At 36.5% G+C, this 25715-nt stretch overlaps 1 protein-coding gene across 1 annotated transcript in view; it reads right to left on the minus strand.

The window, feature by feature from the left end:
• The window catches only part of LOC114709051 (transmembrane protease serine 11C), a 53694-nt gene extending 33257 nt beyond the window's left edge, over positions 1–20437 (minus strand). The window contains exons 1-3 of the mRNA XM_028892717.1: positions 20382–20437; positions 13457–13572; positions 3976–4094 (exon numbers count right to left, since the gene is read on the minus strand). Of these exons, the coding sequence (XP_028748550.1) occupies positions 3976–4094; positions 13457–13572; positions 20382–20437 (291 nt within the window). The remainder of the gene's footprint in view (positions 1–3975; positions 4095–13456; positions 13573–20381) is intronic.
• Between the last annotated feature and the right edge of the window lie 5278 nt (positions 20438–25715).

Consider the following 25715-nt stretch of genomic DNA (forward strand, 5'->3'; position numbering starts at 1 on the left):
AAATATAGAAAATATTTTATTGCTCTTGCCACATTACAAAGGATTATAAGATAATATACCTCTAAGTGATAAATGCTGTCACCCAGAGGAGATAGTACATATCTAATAGTTTGGCTTTCCCAAAGTGAAGTGAAAGTTGGGGCTATTATCTCTTCTTTAATTTACAATGATTCCCAAGGCTGAAGATATCCTGAGCATGTAGGATTGCGTTTTTTATATCTGTATTTTCCAGTTGTAGAAAAGAATATTATCATGGTAGCAATTTTTAATGTTGCCTTCTGTGATGGTTAGCTTTATTAATCTGATGGAGTCTAGAATCACTTGCAAACAGTAGTCTCGATAAAGCATTGTCTATATTGGGTTGGTCTACGGGCATTTGTTCTATAAGGGATTTGATCAAGCTGGTTGCTGTGAGAGAGCCTATACCACTCTGGGTGTCATTATTTTCTAGGACCGGGGATCATGAGGACCTAGATGGAGCAGAGGCAGCAAGTGACAGATGTGCAGTCATTTCTTTGTGCTCTTGACTGGCCTTTTCAGACTCCTGTCAGGGTGACTTCCCACAAGTCCCAGATAGTCTATGTGATAGACTATAACCTGGAACTGTAAAGTAAAATGAAGCCTTTCTTCTCTAAGTTGTTTTTGATCAGGAAATTTTTATCACAACAGTAGAAATGAAAGTAGGAAACCTGCAGACCCCTTGAAATATAAATAATAAATGCCATAATGTTTATTGCATCATTGGTAAGTTTTGAATTATCTCAGTTCCAGTATGGCTAGAATCCTAATAGAGAATGGTTAACATTTAATGTATCAGATAAGTATTATGTTTCAAAAAAGATAATATAGTAATACTTGAATTTAAGATTTTTGGCATTTATACTATTTTTTTCTGATACATTTTGAGGGTCATAGAGCTGAATGAATGCTAACATAATTTTTACTCAAATTGTAATATTTGCTATCCCATATTAAACAGAACAGAACAAACTATTGTTATTTACTTTTTATTAATTTTTTAAAATGACATGTTTTTAAAATCTGATGAATCCCATAGAGAACAAGTCATTTGGTAGATTTCATCAAAAAGAGGCATATGTCCTGAGGAGCATATCCTCCTAGCATGCTCTGGTTAGCTTATGGGAAATTTTATTTGATGAATGCCCTGGTTGTATGCCTAACTAATATGTCCTTTGCTCTTGGGTACTCCAGTAAGTGTTTTAATGTATAAAGTTGGCTGACTGCTTTATACAGGTGCCTTGACCATCTACAAACCCAATGCATTTATGTGGTGAAAACCATATTGTATTGTATTAAACACATTGGATTATTTACTGGTCATATTAACTTCATACAATTTGAAGTGTGCTCAGATTTTGTAGCATTTTGGTGGTCTTTAAAGAAAGGACAAAAAATCATGGAGACTGAGTTTGGTAACTTAATCTCTTAGTTGTCTCAGTTTCTTTATAAGACATAGGGGCATTCTGAGGACTAAATATTGTCACATAAGTAATTACATTAAAAATTAATAAAGCTAATTATATTAATAAGATCTTGTGGCATTGTTGATTAGTCTTAGAACTTCTTTTCACTTATTTGGATATCTTACCTGCTGGAGAACTTAAAATAGTACAGGAAGGCATAGAGATTTCTTGAGCTGCCTGCTAGAAAACCATATAAAATATGTACTGTGAGAATGTTCTCTATCAAGACTTTTCCACCATAGTTTATGGTAAAGCAGGATTTCTCTTGATCCAAACAGAAAATATATATTTTCTTTTTAGGGTGAGTCATTGAAAGAATTACATAGTGGCAATCAGAATAAGAGAGCCTACAGGAAGAATTGTAGTGACTTATGAGATTTGTCTAATGATTTGTAACTCCATTTGGTACATGTTATCATCACAGTGTTGTACTTATGAAATATATATATATATGATAATAACTATAATGAATGAAACATTATTATATTCAGTGAAAACAGAAAGAAAGCAAGTATAAAAATAAGGCATTGCACAACATTTATTTGGTATATGTTGCTTTCAAGCAGATATATTGGAAACTGCAAATGGAGTTGTTAAATAAGCTTGAAGGAAGATGTCATGATCACTGCTTAGCAGGCAAGGATGATGCAATAAGTAGTTATACCAAATGTTCTGGAGTAGTGGTTCTCAACCTGTGGGTTATGATCCCTTTGGGGGTCAAATGAACCTTTCATGGGGTCGCATATTAGATACCTGCATTTCAAATATTTACACCACGATTCATAACAGTAGCAAAATTACAGTTATATTATAGCAAGGCAAATAATTTTATGGTTGGGGGTCATTACAACATGAGGAACTGTATTAAAGGGTTGCAGCATTAGGAAGGTTGAGAACCACTATGCTAGAGTAAGCAGGGGCTAATGGATTTGAGTGAACTGATCTGAAGTTAGAGCTTGTTTTAGGATGATTTTCTTAGAAATTCAATATTGGCATGAAAACCATGGGAGTAACCATGATTTAAGGCCCTCTTTACAAGATTAAAGCCATACCTAGCATTATTGTTGGGCCAAGAACCTATGACTAGACAGATCATAAATCCTAGAAGAGAGCCTACTACTTACTATTACGCTGCTAAATGGATATATTAAACTGACTCTTAATGACTTGTCATTATACCCATAGATTAAGGCTATCTTTTTAAAAGACTGACAAAATAATAGGAATTTGGCTTATATCACATTTCACCTTTTGTGATGTCTGCAACACCTTATTACGTTGGCATTTGTGGCTTAATGTCCACATAAAGAAGCTGAACTGAGGGAAAATTAAGGAGCTATAATGTCATACAGGTGGTAAAGCACTAACTTTAGAATTGAATAAGGCCCTTGAGTCCATTTCTTTCTCTCTTTTTGTATTTTATTCTTATTAGTAGTATTCACTATATTGAATGATTGGCTTTATTATGACATTTTCATATAGGCATATTATACGTTTTGTTTGTTTTGCCCTGTACCCAATTCATGTTCTTGTCCTTTTCCTTACCCATTTACGGGTCCCCTTCCTCTTCACAAATAGTCCCATTGTACTTTGATATCCTACACATATGTTTTTAAAGTCTAGGTTCCATGTATGAAAGAAAAGAAGCAGTATTTGTTGCTCTGAGTCTGGCATATTTCACTGCAGGCTTTTTCTTATCCACTATACCAGATTGCTTTGTTTCCTTTTTGTCCTAAATCTAAAAGCTGTTTTCCGTCCGCCTCCATTTTCTAATTCTTTCCATGATGACAAACACACAGTAAGACTTTCATGGACTCTGACTTTTTAAAAACTTGTTCATAGTGGGATGGTTTGGAAGGACTACAAGCTTTTGTCAGATACGTGAAGTCTGCAATGTCCTATCAGGAGATTCTAGCAGAAATGGCAGATGAATGATGCCATCACTGCTCCTGACACTGTCAGTCTGGTTAACTAGGTTACTTTAGTTAATTATAGTAGTATTTCTGAAAACAGAAGCTTCAGGCCAAACACAGTCAGACTCACGGTTGAACCTTTAACCTGGTGAACATGAACAGAAAGCCAATTCCTAAGCAAGAGTTTTATGACCTTCCTTCAACAGCGAAGACATGCGAAGTCATTTTGGTCACATTGTCTTTCAGATTGTCCAGGCTTCTTCCTCAAGGGGATGGTTAATTTTTGAACCAAAGACAGCATGGCTTAAGTTATGCATCTTAGAGTACAAATATATGTTACTCATGCAATTGATTAATTCATTAGAAGTGTCGACTGTCTTTCATGTGCCATTTCTCTCAGAGTCTTTTGAAGTGTGTCCCCTTGCATATTTCCATGTTCAAGTTTTCAGAAGACTTTCTGAAAGGGTTGATTCATCTAATCTATGACAAGGTATTGGTTAGAAATTGTTCTGAAGTTGCAAAGTGACTGCTAGGGTCTTAACACTTTTAGGAATACACAGAAACATCATTCAACTTACCAAAGACACTATCTTTTTATTTAGGTCCATATATTCCTGAGAATATGGCTTTGCAAATTTGCTGTCATAGTCAATGTTGTTAACTTTAAAGCTGGCATGGTAGTAGAAAGGTGGCTTTCCTGAGGAGAGAAAAGGAAAAAGAGTTTTCCCTTTGTGCACAACCACGTTCATTCTGAGAAGTCATGTGCTCATAAAATGTCAGGCTACGTGACATCTACAACTCTTCATGCCCACAGAGTGCGGAAACTGCTTGGGTGGAGGAATGCTAAATTACCACCTTTCACCAAAAATGTGTTCAAGATTTTTTAATATAAATTTTTAATGTGCCAGTTTTCAAGTTTGGGCAATGTGTTATGAAACAAAATTACATTAAAATATAGTAATTATCTTGGTCTTTGTGATTGCCATATATTACATTTCTGAAAATCAGTCAAATCATAGGATTTCTTACTCACGGAGTACCCAAGAAATTAAAATGAATAAGGGAGAAAATGAAACAAGGCATGACTTGAAAGTCCTGCACATTTAGTAAACTAAACAAAGAAATGGAGTGTGTGATTTTGGATAAGCAAAGAGATGAGATGGGCCAGGGATGAAGTTGACCAGAACCACTCAAATTCCTCTAACAGAAAAAAATGAAAACCTCTCTTCTTAAATTTTGAGGTGACTCTCTATGACTCCAGTCTATATACTAAGTGGAAAGAGTACAGGGGGAGGAAAAAAAATGAGAGAAAGAAACAGCATTAAAAAAAAGTGAAGAAGTTCATTGTGCAATGCTTTGAGAAAATTAATTTATATCAGTGTGGTTGGTTTTTTTTTTTTTGTTTGTTTTTTTTTTTTTTTTTGTTTTTCAAGACAGATAGAGTTTCTCTGTGTAGTTTTGGTACGTGTCCTAGAGCTCTCTTTGTAGACCAGGCTGGCCTTGAACTCACAGAGATCTGCCTGGCTCTGCCTCTCGAGTGCTGGGATTAAAGGCGTGTGCCGCCGCTGCCCGGCCTATATCAGCATTTGTAACTAATTATTTGGTATAGTCTGCCATGTCTTTCACAAATAATTAAAGAAATGAAAAGTAAAATAAGATATTACTTTGTATATGTAGTGTGTGTGTGTGTGTGTGTGTGTGTGTGTGTGTGTGTGTGTGTTGACCCATGTGTGGGTATATGTGGAAGCCACAGGTTGATGTTGGGTCTGACTGTTTCTACTCCCCAGCACCAGAAGTACAAGCGTGCATTGTTAGGAGTAGCTTTGTGTGTGGGTGCTGGGGATTCTGGTTCAAGCCTTCATACTTACACCGCAGGCTCTTTATCCACCAAGCCATCTCCATAGACCACCATTTTGTTTATTTTAGACTAACAAAGATGTTAACAAAGATGACAATTTAATCAAGCAATCAATCTATCCAGATGCTCTTATAGCCTGTCAGGGGAATGGACATTAGAACACATTTTTGGAGGACAATTTGGTAACATCACCAAAACTTTGACAGATATTCTCAGATTTCATTCTGATTCCTCCTTTCAGTTGTATTCTCGATATAATGAGTTCCACATAAATCTATACATAAAAATTGACTATTTCAAACAATGTTTAAAAAAATGAAGCCTAACCTAACCTAAGAGCAAGAAATTAACAAAATAAGCTGCTTGTATGCAAAGAAGTCTTCTTTGTAATAGAATATTATGTCACCACTAAACTCATGTTTTAGAAGAAATGTTTGATTAATAATGTTCACATGAAACAAAGCAAAAAGGTAAAAAAAGGAGGTGGGCTAGTTTGTTGCATTGTTCTGACTAGAAAGTGGGATTATTGATAGTTTCTATTTCTAAAAATCTTTTGGATTTATTTGATTTTATGTGTATGAGTGTTCTGCCTGCATGGCTGGCTGGAATTTGTACCTAATGGTTATAACTAGTCCAGATGGCTCAGACATTGGGACAATGTTGGCAAAGTAGGACACACACAGCAGAGTGACATGAATAAAGGAGCCTGTATTCCTGGTACCTTGAGATGATGTAGTGAACTTGGTCATTTCCTTTCAACCTCCAAATGTCTTACTCTTTCATGTCTGTTTGTCTTCTTTGAGGTCAGCTGCCCTCAAACTTGGCTGCCCACCAGAAATACACAGAGAAATTTGGATAGCACAGGTACTACTACAGATAACATCCTTGGGAGTGGGCTTTGTCCACAGATTTTTTTGTATTCATAAGACTACAGAAATATAACTTAATTTTACTTTTAATTGACATAATAATTGTAAGTATTTGTAGGATACCATGCAAAGTTTTAATACACCTATTTGTGTAGTTCAAATCAGGGTAACATTTATTTCCTCAAACATCATTTCTCTGTGATAAGAATATTCAAAATCATTTTATTATAGCTTTTAAAAATGGACATAATTTCAAACTATCTTATAAATTTGTATCTCTATATCAGGTCTCAGAACTCATCATGGAAATTTCTTTGTGCAGTGGACAACAGTTAATTTAGGGACTCACAACTGATCAAATTGTAGAGAATTACTGTCTGTGTAATACTCAGATACAAATGCGATGTCTATAATTATACCCTAGACCACCAAGGCAAGGCTCAAGGAGCATTGTGGGAATTGGGGCTGGAAAGATCGTGTAAAAGCCAGAGAGGTTAGGGGGAACTGGGATGAAATCATGATTTCTGTGTGTGACAGGGCCATGACACTCATGAACTTATAGCCGCTGCTGTGAGTGCTGGATTAAATTCAAACTCGTCAACATTCCAGCACGGAGGCGCTGGGACTCATGAGTGCCCACCCCAAGCTTATGGCTTCTGGAGCAGGGAGAGTAAATTTTCTTTAAGAGTGTGTCTTCTGACAGGTCACCCACCTACGCTCTAGTAGAGGGACTCATACCCATGAGTATATGGGCAGCACAAATTGCAATCAGTGGGCTTTAAAAAAAAATGAAGCCATGAACTTGGAAGGGGTTTGGAGATGCACAGTGGATCTGGGGGGAGTTACGGGGAGGCATAGAGGTGAATATAGATCTATCTATCTATCTATCTATCTATCTATCTATCTATCTATCTATCATCTATCTGTCTATCTATCTATCTATCTATCTATTGTGTGTGTGAAATTCTAAAAAAATAGTAAAATGTTATTGAGATAAACAAAAATGCATTATATTTTCTTAGGAATTTTTTTATTCATTTTACATATCAATCACAGATCACCCTCTCTTCCCTCCTCCTGCTCCTCCAGCCTTCTCCAAACCCACCCCCCATTCCCTCCTCTAACAAGGTAAGGCCTCCCATGAGGAGTCAGCAGAGCCTGGTACATTCAGTAGAGGCAGGTCCAAGCCCCTCCCCTCTGCACCAAGGCTGTGCAAAGGTGTCCCACCATAGGTAGTGGGCTCCAAAAAGGCAGCTCACACACCAGGGATGGATCCTGATCCTACTGCCAGGGGGCCCCTTAAGAAGATCAAGCTACACAATTGTCTCGCTTATGCAGCGGGCTTAGTCCAGTCCCATGGAAGCATTATATTTTCAACATCTGTGGTCATGCTACAGTGCAATGGAACATCTGACCTATTACTCCCATAGGACTATAACTTAGGACTAGTAGACTAACATTTAATAACATTTTCTCTCTTCCTTCCACCTTCCTTTCTTTGCTTGCTTTCTTCCCCGCCTCTCTTTCTGAGGCACTGGGAATTGAACTTAAAGATTCATGCAGCCCAAGCAAGTACTTTGTCACTGAGCTATATTCACAGCCCATTTAGGAGTACTGGAAAAAATACTTTTCAAGTGGTTCAAAGAGTTGGTGTTAAAATTCATTGATTTGCAATAGAGATTCTCAATGATGATTTGCAGGACCCAGTCTAGACTGTTTTTGGGTACTCTATGAACATATAATAGCCTTTGCATTCAGAAAGGTTGAAAAACTCAAAATAATAATGACATCTGGTGATATGTGGAAATCATGTAAAATTCAAATTTAGGGTCCCAAATAATTACTTGAAAACTTTACTGTGTTAAGTGCTTAGTACAGCATTTTAGTTCAGAAGCAGTCACTCACTGAATGAATGTTACCTCAGTTTGTGGACACTTTCATGTACCTTTATTCCTTTTCTTTTTCTTTTACTTAGAGTAGTAATTGCCTCCCTTAAAAAGTTAAATATTGGAATTGGAGAGATGGAGGTGAGAAGTTCCAGGTTTTGTTAGCATTATCCACATGGTGGCTCCAGGTCCAGAGGATCTAATGCCCTCTTCTGACTTCAGGAGGCACTGCACATGTGTGGAGCACATATACACATGCAGGCAAAACACTCATACATATAAAATTAAAAAATAATAATAAAAACAAAAAGAAGGTAAACTAACTAGAAAGCACATGATTATCATTTAGGGTAACATGAAGCAGAGGAAGGAAGGTACCCATGAGGGAAAACTGTTCTGTGCTTTGGTTTGCTCAGCTGTTGTTTAGCTAATTACTGATTCCATTGAAAGAACAGTTGTTGTGAAAACATGGCCCATTATTTCTGGGTTTGGAGTCTACGATAGTGAACTACCAAACAGTTAAATACTACAGAATATTTGAAAAGGAAAATGGTATGTGTCTACCTCTGTATTCTTCTGACCTTTGGTTTGTGCTTCCTGGCATTGCTGGAGTAGTCTTGACTATAGTTCCTTTTCATTGACAAATTTATCTGTTTATTCATGTGTTTATTCCTTTTTCAGTGTTTAGGTCTAAGACTCCTCTGGCACATCTTCAACCAGAGATCTAAATGCTCTGTAGGTTGCTTCTTGGATCAGACCTCAAAGGATGAAGATTCTTTGCTGGAAAGTCTCTATTTGCACCCTCAGAAACACATCGTTTATCCCCTTGACGCTGGCTGTTTCTGGGGATTGCTGAAATACCATGAACTACTTCCACTTGTTTTAAGGTTTACTTATATTTATTTGTATGTTTGTGTGATGTCTGTCACCTGTATGTGGGTGCCTCCAGAAGACAGCAGAAGTAGTCAGGACCCCAGGAGCTGGAGTTACAGGGATTTGTGAGTTGCTGATAGATGGATATGCTGGGAACTGAACTAGGGTCCCGTGGAAGTTCAACAAGTTCTCTTGACCACTGAGCCATCTCTCCAGCCTAAAAACTCATTAATTACATTTTAGATATTCCAGGTAGAAGGCTAACTTAAGTCTGCTATGTTCCTTAATTTGTAAGGGTCTTTTCAGGATAACATTCATCTTCTTTATGAAGTCTGTTCACAGCTTGATGTGAAGGGTAAATGCTAACTCTTAATATGCTAAATTGGTGATAATAATGCAAGAAATGAAAGCTTATCTATTTCTAAACGTAATCTCCCTAAATACTCTCTTCTTACCTTTAGTTTCTGGCACCCACTCTTGATGAATGACTGAGGTTAGAGTCTATCTTTTATTTTTGGTTGTGATCCTAGCCTTTAACAGCTGAGCCATCTCTCCAGCCCTAGAGTCCATCTTTTTAGTGAGTACTTCTTAGTCATGGTTTTTGTTTGTTTGTTTGTTTTTTGTTTTGGCAGATGTTATGGCTATAATTTGTGATTCACCAGCTGTAACAGCTATCATTGCCACCTGTCTAATGAGTATACATGGAAGATACAGTGGAAGTGATTGCAAATCCCCTACTTGCTGGGTTGGGTGCCTGATTAGTTCACTCTGCACAGTTCGCTCTATTTCTGTCTGTGTTGGTGCTGTTTTCCTGTTGTAAACTCCCCCAAACCCCTCCCCTCATTTCTCCTCGGCCCCACCATCCACTCTTCCTCTGTTTCTGTTCAGAAAGGGGCAGGCTGCCCATGGGTGTCAACAAAGCATGGCTTATCAAGTTGAAGTAGGACTAAGCTCCTACCCTCGTATTAAGGCTTGGTAAGGTAACCCAGTATGAGGACTAGGTTCCCAAGAGTCAGTCAAAGCATTAGGGACAGGTCCTGCTCTCACTGCTAGGAGTCTCACAAGATAGTCTCACAACTATCACACATATGTAGAGGGCCTAGGTCCATCCCATGTGGGCTCCTTAGCTGTCAAGTGTTTGTGAGCTCTTATGAGCACAGGTTAGTTGAATCTGTGGGTTCCTTTGTGATGACCTTAACTATTCTCATATCTTACACCTATAGCCAAAACTTCAGACAAGCCTTGCCCATTACTCTAAGATTGGCTATAAACGTTACCACTAGTCTTAATGAGATTTAACCACTGTTTGAGCTTTCTTACAGGATCACACAGAGATACCATAGTCCTCTAGACAGCAAGAAGCAATTCTAAGAAAACTATGCCCTCCCTCCCAGCAGGTTTTGTTTTCTCAGGGTTATGAATAATTGTCTTCTGTTAGAGGTTAGTTGTACAATAATAGGGGAGAGGGTGGATCAATAAAGTTTAGACTCAGGACTATCTCTTTGAAAAGAAAAGGGGGAATAGATAGGCTAGGATAACAAGGTAGATTATTGTATCTACTCATAAACTAATTTAGCAGACTATCAGCTCTAGATAATTTGCATTGGTATGGATTCTTGTATATTGATACAAATGTAAAATTATATTTCTATTCCTGTTTAAGATAATTTTTATATTGATACAAATTTAAAACTATATTTGTCATATTGTTTCTATGTTTCTACTCCTGTTTAAACTATATTTGTATATTGATAAAAATGTAAAATTCTATTTGTTATGCTGTATGTTTGTTCTATTTCTGTTTAGGATATTTTGTATGTTGATACATCTTAAGGTTATTGTTATCATATTACATTTCTACCTCTGATTGAGATGATTTGTATATTCACAAATTTGAGGTCATTGTTTTTATACTATGCATCTGTTTACAGATTGTTTATTTTTATAGTGTGAAGCTTTAGTCTTTAGGCTATTTAGGTTGATAATACCTATAGGTTAATAGTCACTCATGATTGTCATACTTATGTTAGTTAGGTTTCCTAGCTACACAGAAATATATGTCAGATGGATACTAATCTTCAAACACTTAATAGACCTGGAGAGTATGGCATTCAAATGTTTGAATAACTTAGAACTCTGTTGACATGAGACATGATTGCTCCTGGCAACGCCGATCTACTCCCAAGGGGATGATGGCCATTGAAGATACTCCATATGGAATTTGTCTTCTTCTTGGCAAATATGATCTGTTGGGCATAGAACTGCTCTTGCCTTGATTGCGGACATTAAGCATGTTGTTCATTCTGGACAAGCAGTACACAAGGAAAAACAGTTGCTGAACCTTGCCAAGACAGGATAAGACAGTCTATCAATTTTTTCATTTTTGGAAATGGTGTGTCAGATATTCTAGGCCTGTAGCCAAAAGTGGATGCCCCAATATTGTAGAGAAACCTTGGGTGACTGTCTAGGCAGCCAGCTGTTTCTGTCATTCCTTGTCATTTTTTGGAAGTCTGTTTTGTGCACTTCCTGCTTATTTAGGTAATATCAGTAATATCATTTCCTTCTCGGGTTTTTGATGTGATTGAAGATTAGATGGTTAGTTACAATTCTCTTGTATCTTAGCTAAGAACATATCAGGTACTAGATTTAGATTTTTCAGCATGGGACAGCTTTTGGTGTAATCTCTGTATTTTGTCATTTACCAATATTCTGGACATCTAGTATGTGTTTCTTGTTTGATGTCGTTCTTGTTGGCTGTATTTCTATTTTTGTTTATATTATTACCCTTTCTTTCTCCTGGACAATACTTGATTAACATTCTTATTGTATATAATTTTGTATTAGGTCTAGAACCTTTTTGTTTAGACAAAAAGGGAAAGGGTATTTGCTTCACCTATGACCTTGGGCTACTTGGCCTGATAGAGGAAGTGCTTCTTGTCTGCCTACCTCTTAAAAGTGAAGAGAGGTCGGGGGTCATGCTCTCTTCTGGGTTGTGGAGACTGAGTCAGACAGCATGAAGGGGCATTGCCATTTTTCCCGGACAAAGCAGAAGGACTCTGCAACTGGATCTACCTTATTCTGTACCCATGAGTCTGTATTCCTATAGTACTCATTAATAAATTGATATATATTCTTATATACACCCTTTTGGTTCATGATTCAGCTTACATTACTATTTCTGGATTTTTAATTTAACTTTTATTTCATTTATTCTACATATTGACCACAGTTTCCCCTCCCCTACTTCCATCTACCCCCCTTCCCATCCAGTCCTCCTCCATGTCCATTCAGAAAGGGGTAAGACTCCCATGGGCTTGAACAAAGCATGGCACATTAAGTTGAAGTAGGACCTAGCTCCTCCCCTGCATCAAGGCTTGAGTGAGGTAATCCAGCATGGGGAACAGGTTGCCCAAAGCCAGCTAAGTGCCAGGGATTGGTCCTTATCGCCTACATTACTTATAAATTTTTCCTCATGTACAAATGTAGATGTTTTTTCTCACTCATATGTGAAAGCTATAAAAATTGATTATATAAGATCGGAGAATAGAACAGTGGTAACTAAGAAGTGCTGAGAGAGGGAGATGTCAGATGGCAAATGCCTAAGTACAGTCAGATGGAAGAAATAAGTTCTAGTGTCCTATGGTCATTAAAATGAGTACATTTTGTGATTATAAAGAACTAGAAGAAAAAAATTATAAACACAAAGAAATGATATAATTTAAGGAGATGGACATGGTAGTTGCCTTGATTATTAAACATTATGTACATTTACCAAATTATTACACTGTACATCAATATGTACAATAAGTATTTTTAATGATAAAAATCATGCCCAAAAATGAGCAGAAGAAGACACAGAAAACTTGGCACAATACTCTACTTAAAAAAACTCAGTGACCTTATAATTTTTCCTATTTTATGTATAAAATATATTGAAAAATTATACACATATTTTTCTTGACAGTTGAATATTGGAGAAGAATCTACATTTAAGGAAGAATTTTATGAGTAGAAAATATTGTACAGAGGAAATACAGGCTTTGGAGTAGGAAATCTTGTCTGTAGTAAAAAAATCTCAGGTCTTTAGCTTTCATATTTATTTGTTAGCTCATTGATTATCTCCTTCTGGAGCTACTAAATTCAACAAATAGAGACTGTGTCTACTTTTTTCATTAATGTAGTCTCAATCCCCAAATCTTTCCAAAAACAAAACAAAACAAAAGAATACCATGTCTCTAGTTTTAGAATGCACTGAGCTAAAAGTCACTTGAGGACAAAGTCTGAGGACAAACTTCTGGGGTGAATATTTACTATCTTAATTGTAATGATAGTCCCATGACTCATATGTGAAAACTCATAAAAGTATGTTACATGTACAATTTTTTACACATTAGTTATCCCTTAATAAAGTCTTAAATGTTAGTGTAATCAATGCTAATGACCACAAGGGTAAAAAATGCATAACAAAGAAACAAACAAAAAGTTATGTTTCCTTTCTGTCTTCAGATTTCCTAGTTTTCCCAGTGTAGAGTCAATGCATATGATTGTAAAGATAAACATAATGTGTACTTACCACAGGCGACAAAATAGGCAATGAGTCCAATTACCACTGCAGCAACCACCGTCATTAAGATGATTAGGGTAATCTTTCCACATCTTGTGAGCTTTATTTTTGTTTTGGACTGTGTTCTGAGGAAAAGGACAGGGAGGTGTCAGTAAGCTTGATTTGGAATCTTGGAAATACATTCAGGTTTAAGCATAAAATTTAAGGTTTAAGCATAAAAGTGTGTTATTTTACATTAATGATGTGTATTCAGTAGACTGATGAGTTTGGAAACAGTGTAAAATTAGTGGATAAAGTACTTATTTTTAAGTACCTATAATCGCTAATGGTAATACTAAATCAATATTCATTTATTCCTTCAAAGAGTATTTGTATTTGGTTTTCTCTGCCAGGCACTAATGTAGGAACAGTCACCTCTGTCCTTATGGAGCTTACAAACCACCAAGTAGAGTTAGAAAAGACATACATAAATAAATAAGTCCAATCTATAACTGCCTACAAGGTATTAAGTGCTATAGGAAAAGTAGGACTGGGAAAGATCAGATACTGGGCTTGTGTTAGCTGCAGGAGAGATAAACTGCCATTAAGTAGATGGTCAGGGTAGACCCTGGCAGGTAAAGTATGAGCATAGTTAACACACGTATGGGAGTTTGGCATACTGACATACTGACATCTGAAAAACTTCAAACAAAGACAATGACTCAAGGACAGCCCAGGGATAAGGACAAGCTTGGCATGTCAGGTGGTGTGGCTGGAGCAGTGGATGATGGGAGTGTAGTGGGAAAGTATGGTTGAGAGGCATTAAGGCTCAGATTTCCTGAGCTTTGTGATAATGATTTTGACTTTTCTCAGCAAAATGTCAGCATTGAGCAGCTTTTAGTGGTGGATTATGATGACTTGGCCTAATGTCTTAATGGGACACCTCTGGATGCTGTGAATAAGAAACTGCAGTGGGCAAGTAGGAGAGGGACAGGGCAGAAAATATTACGGTGACTGAAAAAGAAGATGGTGTTGGCTGAGACTGGGGAAATAGAGGTGGAACAAAGGGGTTGGATTTTGTATATATATTATAAGTATAATGCTGATAGAGATATCATGATGAAAAGATGGATTGTAAGAGGAATTGAGGATGTTTTTTGGTATTTAGCAGGACCACATAAAAGATGGTATTGTCCTCATGTAAGATGAAAGACTTTTTATGCAACAGTATTGTTTTTAGGGTTGTTCGGCAGGTATTCATGAGTCAGTGTGGGTCAGATATGCAAGTGTGAAATTTGGAAAAAGAGTGTGAGTTGGTCATATCAGTTTGTCATCCCTGAGCACATAGATTAGAGTCTGGTAGTGGAGGTCAATACCAAGGGAGTCACGGCAGGTAGAGAAGACCAAGATAGGATCACTTGTGTAGTTTTTTTTTTCTTTTTGTTAGAATGTTAGAGAGAAAGAAGACCTGGAAAATGATAGATGCTGAAGTGAGGGATGGGAAAGGCAGACAAAGTGGATCCTTGAGGTCAGTGGAAGAGAATCAAGTACAAGGAACAAGCTACGCTGTGCTCAAAGGTGGCTCAGACATGGTAGGAGGATGGGAATCACAGGTGATTTTGATAGGAAGCTTTGGGAATAGCACTGAGTTTAAAAGACAATGGAATTAGAAGAAATAGAGACTTGACCACTGATCTTTACTTCAAAGAGTTTGCTGAAAGGAAGAGCATAGAAAAGGCTCTATACCCAGGGGAGGAAATAGAATAATGACTTCAAAATTAACCTTGAATACTCATAAAAAGACACTAGTTGAAAAAAAAAAAAAGCCAGGCGGTGGTGGCGCACGCCTTTAATACCAGCACTCGGGAGGCAGAGGCAGGCGGATCTCTGTGAGTTCGAGGCCAGCCTGGGCTACCAAGTGAGCTCCAGGAAAGGTGCAAAGCTACACAGAGAAACCCTGTCTCGAAAAACAAAAAAACAAAACAAACAAACAAAAAAAGACACTAGTTGAACAGATGGCCACATTCCTATTTCATAAACTTAAGAACTATTAACGTTTTACTATAATACTTACTTCATGTTTTCATGTAGCTTTTTCAAGTAGTTACAATGAATATATCTACGTAATTTATGTTTCATCTAAAAATTAAGATTATTTTTCTGTCATCAGTGATACACCTAGTGAAGCTACCATTAATTTCTTAATATCCATTAATACCAAGATCACATTTACCATCATCAAAATGTCTTTTACACATTTTTTTGTTTGAGCTGAACAGAAATCAAAATTCCTACATTGTGTTGGGTTGTCGTATGTTTCAACTTTTTAAACCTGGAATAGTTTCCAAATTCTACTTTTTTTTTCCTTTCTGACATGGCTCTGTTGTAGTTCCTGGTCAAATTATTTTATAGGATGCTTTCCCTAGATATGTTTCTGTATTTATTTATAGAACGTTTAAAAATCAATGTTCTACCTTGAAGTGATTACAAGCTTTTGTGTAACTATAAGAAATAATATAAATTCCTCATATCCTTTAATTAATTTTCCTTGACAGTAATCTTTACTATAATATCACAACCTGGACATTGACATTAATGGAGCCAAGATAATAAGCATTTCTGTTCATAGAGGCCCCTCATGTTTCCTTTTAAATATGTAGTTCCTCCAACTCCTGTTCTCTCACCCTCTTTAAACCCCAGAAATCACCATTCTGTTTTTCCTTCCTAGGTTTTTGTATTGCAAGAACATTATAGAATAAATCATACACTATGTAAGTTTTGGAGAGCTGTTGTTTTACATTAAGCTGCAGAACTTTTCATTATTATTTACAAATCATGGAGTTGTAAATTTTAGGCATTAAGCACACCTTGGGAGCAATAGATGGACAGTATAGAAGAACATACAAAATTTTAATTCATTTAAAAAATCTGTGTGTGTGTGTGTGTGTGTGTGTGTGTGTGTGTGTGTGTGTGTGTGTGTGTGCTGGGGTGCAGATGTCTGTGGGTGGGTGTGCACAGGTCAAAGATCAATGCTGTGTGTCTTTCTTTCTCTCTCCACCTTTTTAATGAGCAAATCCAAATTTATTTTAATGACATGCAATTTTAGAAACCTCATAAGTTAGTGAGAGTCTTGGTTCCCTGGGATAGGATTCTAAACTTATAGAAACATGTCACATTTCTCTGCAAAGCCCAGCGAGTCATCCAATTCAAAGTCACAGTCTTAGAAAGGCAACTGTCTTTTCAGTCAGTTCCACCTCAGTCTTTGAGTCGTTCATCCAACCCTGATGAATCCAGTCAGACCCCCAAGATCTGCCTGTCTTTGGCTCACCCGCACTGTGATGATAGGCACTGTGCCCCTGACCTTGGCCTTTTACGTGGGGCCTGGGCCTCTCAACTCAGGTCCCCATGCTTGCACAGCGGAACCTTTGCCTCTTGAGCTTTCCTCTGTCCTTTGGAAGTTATTATAAGAAACTCATGATTTACAAATTGGGAAGCAATTGGATTTTAATGCATTCATGATTCGCACTGTAAATGCTATTTCATTTTTCACAAATGTGGAAGAAGTGTCTTTAGAAATTAAATGAAGAATTTATTGTACCCGTATTTGTTAACCACTTTACAAAATTAACTTGTTCTGTGTGTTCTATCTTGCTCTCAGCTTGCAGGACTGCCATAAGTTCCACAGACTAGACATGGGAGTGCGGGAAGTTGCATTCTTGCTTATGAAAGGTGAAAACCTGAGAATACTATTCTGGCGGATCCACAAACTCCTGAGGCCAAACTTGTTGGTGAAGGGTCTTCCCCTTGTCACTTCACACTACAGTTTGTTCTCATGTCCTGACCTCTCCTCTTATAAACAGAGCCATAGTGTGTTAGAGTCTATCCAACAACCTCAGCTTAATAAATCACTCCATTTAAGTTTTTCCTAAATGCCTTCATGTAATGAGATATCAGGGGCCATAATATTAATGTATGAATTGGAGGGTACAATTTTAACCCATTATATGTATGTTTTATGTATATATTTCAATTTGTATTAACATTATGAGTTGAAATAATACTGCATAAATATCAATATTTTATTTTATATTAACACAAACTCATATTTTGTTTTATATTTCATATTATATATTTTATGCTTTATATTTTATGTAGTCTATATACTACCCATATATGTATGTGTGTTACACACGTACATACTTATGTGAATGTCTTTAGAAAATTTCTAAGATCAAGAAGAATAAATACATTCCAAAAAGTCACATTTTAGTGACTATATGAAATATTGGTGACTTTGAATCACCTATATTAGTGCCTATATTATTTTTATTTTTATTTGATAACAAAGTCAAATATCTGTTAGGAAGCCTACTTTTTAGTTACTTGGCACTGATTCCTTGAAGGATAGTTTTTCCTAAAGAAACAGTGTCAGCTAGGGTTCCAACATCAATGACATTTTCATAAGTTTCATTTTACTTTAGATAAGATTCTCATTATTAAAAAGTACATTGTCTAAATTAGTGTTTCTCAGTGTTTCCATACGATGCTTAGGAACACTTTGGGTTGGAAGAAGAAAATGAAATTACTCCAGATATGTAATGTCCCTTCCCCTCCCCTTTTTCCAGGTTAGCCTTGAAATCTTGTGTTCAAGAGATTCGTCTGACTTAGACTGAAATTATGTTTCCTCCAGTCTGATCAGCTCACATATTGAATCTAGGATAGTGTTTAAAATTGGGGGTGAAGTAATTGACTCAACAATATGGTAAATCGTGTTAAGTTAATCCTACACATGAATGTGTGCTCTAGACATTTCCCTCCATACTTTACCAGTAAATGCACACATATTTTATTTTTACGCACACAGCTTGCTACGGAATAAGTTCCAGTGAAAATGTTACAAATGACAATTTTGATGTGGCAAATAGTTGGGCTCTATTTTTCAACCCTTCTCAATTTGTGTCCTTATGATAGATGGAACCATATAGAATTCTGCTTCTATGAATAAAAAACGAATGCTGACAGTTTCATAATAATTTATTAATTTATAGATACTTATAAACTGTTTACTGCTTTAGCTTCTGGTTCCTGCAAAGCTACACAGGAGTGATTCTTGGATACAAGAGTTTGTGTGGTAGAGAATCAACACATGACTGGAGTTTCTCCCTCTCCTGGAGGGAGAAACTTCCTGGTGGGGAGCTGGGAGGGAATTTGCAAGCCACCCATCCTATGTTTCTAATTTTAAAGAGGGGAGATGACCTTTATAGTGATCTTTCTCTATGGGGGAGTGCAGAGGAGCTGCCTTATGGCTAACCTCATAACTTAGGCGAGTTGAGGATTAGGGCTTCCCTCACAGCCCAGAAAGCCTTCCTATTTCCAAAGGCTTTCTTGGTTTCATTGTGGAGCAGCACATCCCTAAACTCAAGAGGAAAAGTCCCACTTGGTTATTCTTCTTTTCTCTAGAAAATTCTTATACACAGCATCAGCCATATGGATTCTACTTTTCTAAACTCTTATTATTAGATGAAATGTTGTTTGGAAAGCGAACTGCCCAACATTAAAGAGAAATAGTGTCTTGGTTAGGAGTTGATGTAAAAGACAGAAACACTTGATTTGATTTTATCAACACATGTTCATTTTCCACAAGTGTTTTACTAACAAATTACATATTAGAATCATTCGGGTGCAATACTGCTATGATTAGTGATGTAATTTATTGTGTTTATAAAGGGCATACAAGGATTTCTAACTTTAGCCTGGATCTAAAATTATTAATTTCTTGAGATAAAACTAGAATCTGCCTTCACAGTATAGCGCATATAATATTTATGGAATATAAGAGGTTGATTAAGTTGATCTCAGGAGGTAGAATACACTACTTAGGATCTGAAGTTTTATAAGTTTTGTTAAGTAAGTATTGGCAGTAACTTAATTTTATGGAAAATATTTCAATATTTCTCTAACAGTTAAATAAGCTAAGTATTGATGTGAATGTGAAAAGCAGAATTATTAATGCTGTATACTAAGAAGTTGCAACATCCCAACATTTCCTGGTCACCCAGAATCTAGATTTTTTGCCCAGATTGTGTCATTTTTTAAAAAAATATAGTTCCCAATGAGTTTATCAATGCCTGCATTTTGTGAGAGTGCTGGAAAGAATAATGTGTATGGAAACACTTATTTTCATGTTTATCTGATTAGCTTAAAAATTAAAATGCAAATCTAAAACCTCTGGTCCATCTGTCTCCTTTAAAATAGTAGGTCAGCACATTTCTTAGTCTTCCAGACCAAGCACACCATTGCTAACATCAAGAATAAAAATCTTCTCCTTTTGGTTGTGCCTTTACTTCCAAACTAAATGTAAAAACATGCCGCTAAAAATATAGGGTGATGAAGTGCTGTAGTATTCCAATAATTAAAAAAATAAGACCTCCATTTTGTTTTACCACTTCCAAGCAGGGAGAATAACATAGTAAATAAAACAGGAAACATCTCCATCACCTCACACTACCAGAAAAATAAACACATATTATATATGTATGTATGTATATATATATATATATATGTATATATATGTCTTTTATGAATTCATAGTGAAATTGTCTTCTAAAGATATGCCTACTCCAAATCTCCAAGTTTCAGTTGTCCCACAAGAACACCTTGCTGACAATTGAAAGGTTTCTCAGGAAATGTAGAGTAAGCTCTAATGGTGAAAACTTTTCCACTAAATCATTTTTCCTTCGGTTTGAATTTGTATTGGTACTATTTCCATAAAAGGTGGGAGGAACTTTTTTTTTTTTTTTTTTGGCCGGTTGTCGTGGAACTGCTCGTTTTTAAGAACCTGAGAATGCAGGTAAAGTAGCTAGCTGCTTTAATCCTTTCCACAGTATCTTTCTGAACTGTAGCGAACCCTCCTGCTGCCGCCCCCCGCACCCCCTCCCCCCGCCCTTCCACACACCTGTTCTGCAGGGATGTCCACGGCTCTTCGCTCCGCCGAGGCTGCCCCCTTGCCATCTTCCGCTTGAGTGCTGCGTGGCACAGTCATCCTTCCACGTATTTAGCTTACAAGAATCTATGGCTTTTATGTGTTTTATGATAATGGCCTAATGATAATTCTTAGCACTTACACAACTTTTCATCTTCAAAGTGCTTTCCAAACATTTACTAATTAATTTTAAAACATTAGTAAACCATGAGCTGTGTGTATGCCAATCCATAAATAATAAGTAGTCGTATCACCCCAGTGGGGGCAAAATTTAGAATTAAGTTGTGTTGACTACGGAAGTAGCAGGACTGACTGGCCTGAGAAGGGTAGGTTTGTGTGTCCTGCACAGAGAGACACTTCTAGCTCCTCCCACTCCTTGCTCAGACCACACTTCTAAAACTTCTGGCGATTTCTCTTTTGTTCTCTGTGAACAGCCAATGGCTCTTGAAGCTCTAACCTTCCATTAGGATCTGAATGTTTTCCAACCCATAACTCTCTTGCAAGCATGTATCATCCTTCCATGAATTCCCTCCTGAAATTTTTACTGCTGCTTTAATTCTAGTGCTTTGTAAAGAATGTTTGATACTCTGAAATCTACAGGGTGTTGATTTTTAATTAAAAGATATATGGGTTTAACCAGCAATTTCTCATGTTTTGGCCAGCATTCTGGCTTCTTGCAGCCAATTTTGATACTGGTGTAGAGGCGAGATAGGACACATCTTAATCTTCAATTATGTGGATGAAATTGAATTTGCTAGAGGCTAGGGACACAGCAAGGGTGTAAGGAAAGTTCTAGTTTTTAGTGCTGTTGGAGAAAAGATCTCCTGGTTTAATAGTCTTTTTTTCCCTCTTTCTTTCATCTTAGGCAGCATCTCACCATATGGCCTAGGCAGGCTCTGAACTTGCAATCCTTACGAGTGCTTAGATTACAGGTATGCTCCACTCACACCAACCAGCAGTCATTTTAAAAGAGGGTTAGCCTCATGATGCCTGTACTACCTTTCTTTTTCTCAAAACATGTCTAGGGAATGATAATCAGAGATAGCATGATAAATCAATAATAATAATAATAATAATAATAATAATAATAATAATAATGATAATAATAATAGAATCATAGTGGCAGTATGCATTTCATTTGCTGATAGGATCCTGATGAGAGATCTATCAGCACCAAGTAAAAATTTATACCTTAATTTTATTTAATTCATCACCACAGACACTACTTCTGTATATGTGCTTTTCTTGGCATTCTCATTTGTCTCTATAAATCGTGTTTATCCTTTGAGGCTTACCACCTATCTGAAGCTTGTAAACTCTATCAAACTCCTAGTGTTCTACTACACAATGAACGTGGGCTTGGGGTGCATTGGACCAGGGACAACATGAAAAGCTTCTTGAATTATTGGCCTAGAATGGTGTTGGAAATCAAAGATGCTCAGGGATGACACTTCATTCCCTCATCGATACATATCACACAACTTGGGGAACTATGCATTAAGTCATATGCAAAAAGCTCTTAGATGCTTTTAATCTCATGCTGAAGGCTTAGATGCCTGATGAAGGCAGTGAGATAGTGTGGCAGTTAGAAAACATGAATATAAACATGAGATGGAACACACACAAATCGCTCCATGAACACAGATGCAAAATCTAATCCTATTGTTATTGGTGGGAGTCAGCCAATGAATTATGTAGAGGAATTCAAGGAAAAACATTGGGTTACACTTGTAAGATTCTATAGTAGAAGAATGTTATAAAAAGATTTTACGTGGAGATTGTAATTCTAAGCTCTTAAAATCACAAAACTTTATGTAGAAGTGTTTTAAAAATCAATTTAAACAATTGGGATGATAGAAATTGGAGTATTTCTGAATTTGGAAAATATTTTTCTTTATTCTTTTTTATGACATTATCATCCACCTTAAAAATGCCATTAAAATCAACCTATTTGCAGACTATTGGATTCAAATTAAGTAGTTAAAACCCAACTTTTCTATTACTATAGTGTAGAAATACATAAAGCACATGAAAACACCTTCTGAGATAGCTGAACATGGGAAGTCGACTCTGGGGGAAGGAGGAGTGGGAAGGGCGTGAGAAGGTATAAGGGACTGAATATATTATATACATGTATGAAATTGTCAGGGAATAAGTTTACAAATAATGAAGCAAAAAGAAAATATCTTTTTGATAAATACAGAAAGACTGTAGACATAAAATATAAAAATGGTTAAGGCAGAATAAAATTTTGCTTTATCTTTTCATTATTCATAATACTTAAAATATATATGAAAGTGAAAATTGTTATATATGGTTATTTATTTATTGTTTGTAGTGTTACTGATCTTTAAAAAAGTTTTTAAAAAAATCATTATGTTTCTCTCTTTCTCTTCCTGCCTCCCTCCATCTGTGTTTGTGTGTGTGTGTGTGTGTGTGTGTGTGTGTGTGTGTGTGTGTGTGTGTGTGTATGTGTATGTTTCATTCAGAGAACAACTTGTGAGTTGTTCCTTCCACTATATGGGTCTAAGGAATTTATCTCAGGTCATTAGGCTTGGCAGCAAGTGCTTTTACCTCCTGAGGCATCCTGCTGGCCCTAAATAAGTTTTTAATTCCTTGACATTGTTATTGTACTGCTTATACAATACATTCTTTTAAAATGAAGTAGTTTTTAAAATGACCTTTTCAGCTTTTAATTAACTTTTGACAGTTTCCCACTTGCATGCGATGTAACTGTAATCCTATTAACTCCCCACCCCCTGATTCTCCTCCTGCCGCCCCTCATCTCCCTCTTGTCAGATCTGTCCGTCTGTCTGTCTTATTTCCTTTGTCTGCTTTGTTTTGGCTTTGGTTTTCTATGCAGTCCTTTTGTAGACGATCACAGCTGCTGTGTGTCCGTGGTTGCTGTGGGCACACACATCTGGAAGACTGTTGTACAGCACTTTCCCCCACTGTCTACGCTTTGCAACTCTTCTGCCCTCTTTGGGTTTTTTTCCCCCCACATTTGAATTCTTTATTACACTCAGATTTAATCCAAACCAGAGAACTTATTACCTGATCAGTAATACAGCAGTGACTCCTTCACTTCAAATACCTTTTCGTTCTACAATAAAAATCAAAGTTATTATTGAAAGTCCACTTAGTGAGTAGTTAAAACCTTCTTCCAGGGGTTGGAGAAAGGGCTCAGTGATATTACTCTTGTAGGTGTCCTGGATGCATTTCCCAAAACAACCACCAGAAAAATGACTCACATCCATCTATAACTCCAGTTGTAGGGTTTCAGATGCTCTCTTCTGGTCTCTCCAGGCCTGAGGAAACCACTTGGCTCATATATATATATATATATATATATATATATATATATATATATATATGTAAGTAAAATTCATATACATAAAATAAAAATAACAAACCAATCAATACATTATGATAAGTTTTAGAGATTTTTTTTCTGCCCCTCTTTGTAATGTTCCCTAGACCTTGGGAGTTGGGGTGATACACATGTCCTGTTTCCACTGAGAATGCAATAGCTCTTTGACTAGTTATGCGTGTCTGCTTTGTTTACAGCCAACAGAGGCTTCTCCAATGAAGTTGGAGGACTGCACTATTCTATGGGTATAAACACAAATACTTTGAAAGCAGGTTTACACTATGTCCATTTAGTATAAAGATAGAGAGCCACATAGAAGGGCCTAGAGAAACTAATTAGATACATGAAACTGACCCATGCCATGACTCTAAGGCTCTAATTTCAAATAAAGTCAGTATGTTTTTGTCAGTAATAGGGAATGAGAATGGGTAATAAGCCTTGAAGATCAGATTGTCAGAACACGATCACTCCCATCGTGTGGGAACTACTGAGAGCATGAGAACCACTGAATTTATCTGTCTGTCTATCTATCTATCTATCTATCTATCTATCTATCTATCTATCTATCATCTATCTATCTATCTATCTATCTATCTATCTATCTATCTATCTATCTATCTGTATTGTGTATACATGTCTGTGAATGAGTAAGTGCCATGGATATTTGGAGGTTAGAAGACTGTTTTCAAGAGTAATTTTTTCTACCATTTATTTGAATACATATCAAGTCGTCAGGCTTAATGGCAAATGCCTTTGCCTGCTGAGCCATCTTGCTAGCCCAAGAGTTTGACAATTATTGCATTAAGTAAATTGGATTTAATGTTTGTTAGATTGAAAACTGAGCTTAGGAAATAAGAATTGGATTTATATGTGAACAATTAAGTTAATAACCAACAATTAATTTTATAAAAGTCTAGTATGCAGGTTTAGAATTCCAAAACTGATTTTAGATCTAAACTTTGCTCTGTGATCTTAGATGTGTTATTTGGCTTTCCTGAACCTCAGGTGATTCTTCTTCAAGATACAGTATTAAGAACAACACTTCTTCCAGATTTATTACATGGGAGGTCTGCTTCATAAATAACTTTTATAATTACCATCATTATTATTTTTATTAGTTCAGCTGATACTTTCAGTTATTATATTTTTATCCACAAGGAAACATAATTATTTGTGTTAGAAAGATTACTTATTAATTCCAAGTGAGATTTTTTTTTCATCACACAGTTTATGCTTTATTCCACACATAAGGCATATTATGTATTGACACCTGTATCACTGATTTCTCTGGGGAGAAGTAATGCATAATTGATGGTAGCCTCATAAAATCATTCAGAGGGTAAAACTGTCAGAAACATCAATCAAATGTAGCATGTGTATGAGTACAGTGGTAAAGTCATGAATCTACAATTTACTGTGTGAAGCCAAATCTGTATTTTCCCTATAACTCTGAGTGTTGAACATTTTTTTCATAAATTTAATGCATTTTTATTTATTATTTTGAGAGCTGTGTTACAAATATTTTTCTTCTCTCTCTCCCTCCCTCCCTCCCTCCCTCCCTCCCTCCCTCCCTCCCTTCCTTCCTTCCTTCCTTCCTTCCTTCCTCTCTCTCTCTTTTTTTAATATAGGGCTTCCCTGGCTGTCTTGGCTATTGCTTTGTAGACAAGGCTAGCCTCAACTACTTTCCAAGTGCTAGGATTAAAGGCATATGCCACCAGGCCTGGCTCGGGTTGAAGCTATTGTGAATAGAAACTTTTCCCCTGATGTCTTTCTTGGCCAGTTCATTACTGATGCACTGATTGTTGTATATTGATTACGTGTTATGCTGCTTTGTCTGAATTGCTTATCAGATCTAAGTGCTTTCTGATGTAGTATTAGTATAATATTATGACATTTGCAAATAGAGTTAACTGTACTTCTCCCTTTTCTGTTTGCAT

The sequence above is a fragment of the Peromyscus leucopus genome, chromosome 10 (genome assembly GCF_004664715.2).
Source record: "Peromyscus leucopus breed LL Stock chromosome 10, UCI_PerLeu_2.1, whole genome shotgun sequence".
Taxonomy (NCBI): Eukaryota; Metazoa; Chordata; class Mammalia; order Rodentia; family Cricetidae; genus Peromyscus; species Peromyscus leucopus.